At 63.2% G+C, this 1,815-nt stretch overlaps 1 protein-coding gene across 1 annotated transcript in view; it reads left to right on the top strand.

Annotated features, from left to right (window-relative positions):
* GUITHDRAFT_122941 (hypothetical protein) overlaps positions 1-1,735 on the top strand; it is a gene marked incomplete at both ends in the record, with an annotated part of 3,836 nt that extends 2,101 nt beyond the window's left edge. The window contains one exon of the mRNA XM_005817773.1: positions 7-1,735. Coding sequence (XP_005817830.1) covers positions 7-1,735 — 1,729 coding nt within the window. The remainder of the gene's footprint in view (positions 1-6) is intronic.
* Between the last annotated feature and the right edge of the window lie 80 nt (positions 1,736-1,815).

The following is a 1,815-nucleotide window of genomic DNA, read 5'->3' as shown; positions in this document are numbered from 1 at the left end:
TGCCAGGAACGTACAACAACGAGAGCCGACTTACTTTCTGTCAACACTGCCCGTCGCACACGCAATCGCAAGCCGGGATCCTCCAGCATACACGACTGTCTGTGCGACTTGGGCTTCTTCAGCAGTCCGAATGGCTCCACTGCCTGCAGCTCATGTCCAGCAGGACACTACAACGACGAGCTTGGAGCGACGTACTGTAAGAGATGCGGTAGCCATCAAACCTCTCCCGCACAGAGCACATCCATCAGCGACTGTGAGTGCTTGCCGGGCTTCAGCCCTGGCTGGCTTGCCAACGTCTCCGCAGGCGGGCAGCAGCCCCTCGATCGCTTCGGCTGCGATCCGTGCCAGCCAGGAACTTACAAGCCGGGGCGCGGGCAGCAGCCCCTCGATCGCTACTGTCCGGCGGGGTCATACGCGTCCGAGGGCGGAGCGACGAGCTGCACGGCCTGTCCCCCGCATTCCTCGTCTGACCCTGGATCGTTCAACGTCCAAATGTGCAGATGCATTATATCGATGTATTCCTCGTCGTCAGGCGGATGCTTCAAGTGTCCATCGATTGACGATTGCGGATGCGAGGCAGGCTACATGCTGGTGCCGGGCAACGGAAGCCTCGTGCCTGGGCCCAACCTGAGCTTGCAGGTCGTCCCTTCCGGCCCAACGTCAAACACCACGCCCGGGTACGCAGCCTGCAGGATGTGTCCGCCGGGGTACTACAAGCCTGAGAAAGGCCTCAAGAGCTGCTCAGCATGCCCGCCCGGCACGTACAGCAACGGGTCACGCGCCGCCTCCTGCTCCGGTAACTGCAGCTCGTCTGCTGCTCTCGAGGCCTGGGGTGCGACGGGATGCACGGGCTGTCCTACCCACTCGACCTCCCTCCGGGGCAGCTCGTCGCAGGCAGACTGCATCTGCGAGGGAGGCTTCTACGACGCTGGGGCGGGGTCGATGACTAGGCAGGGGGTCAACGCTGCTGCGAACGCTTCCCGCGCGGGCGGGCCAGATTGCCGGCCATGCGCTGAGGGAAGCTACAGCAACGGCACGGGCTCCTCCGTCTGTGCGCAGTGCCCTGCCAATGCGGTCTCGGCGGCAGGCAGCTCGTTTGTATGGGAGTGCAAGTGTCATGCCGGCTTCTACGACGCCAGCCCGCTGGCCAACCTGTCGGGCGCAAGGCGATGGGGCCCAGCTTGCAGCCCGTGCGCTGCTGGGTCCTACAGCGACCTCCAGGGATCGACCGCCTGCACAGCCTGCCCCGCAGGTATGACGTCCAGGCTTACGGGCAGCACCAGCATCCTCGATTGTCAATGCATGAGCGGCATGTACATGGACCCCAAGAGTGGTGACTGCGTCACATGTCTGCCAGGAACGTACAACAACGAGAGCCGACTTACTTTCTGTCAACACTGCCCGTCGCACACGCAATCGCAAGCCGGATCCTCCAGCATACACGACTGTCTGTGCGACTTGGGCTTCTTCAGCAGTCCGAATGGCTCCACTGCCTGCAGCTCATGTCCAGCAGGACACTACAACGACGAGCTTGGAGCGACGTACTGTAAGAGATGCGGTAGCCATCAAACCTCTCCCGCACAGAGCACATCCATCAGCGACTGTGAGTGCTTGCCGGGCTTCAGCCCTGGCTGGCTTGCCAACGTCTCCGCAGGCGGGCAGCAGCCCCTCGATCGCTTCGGCTGCGATCCGTGCCAGCCAGGAACTTACAAGCCGGGGCCCGGCAACGGGACATGTACGAACTGTCCGGCGGGGTCATACGCGTCCGAGGGCGGAGCGACGAGCTGCACGGCCTGTCCCCCGCATTCCTCGTCG

This window comes from Guillardia theta (genome assembly GCF_000315625.1).
Source record: "Guillardia theta CCMP2712 unplaced genomic scaffold GUITHscaffold_582, whole genome shotgun sequence".
Taxonomy (NCBI): Eukaryota; class Cryptophyceae; order Pyrenomonadales; family Geminigeraceae; genus Guillardia; species Guillardia theta.
The sequence above is the reverse complement of the archived record's forward strand: the minus strand, read 5'-3'. Positions and strand labels throughout refer to the sequence as shown.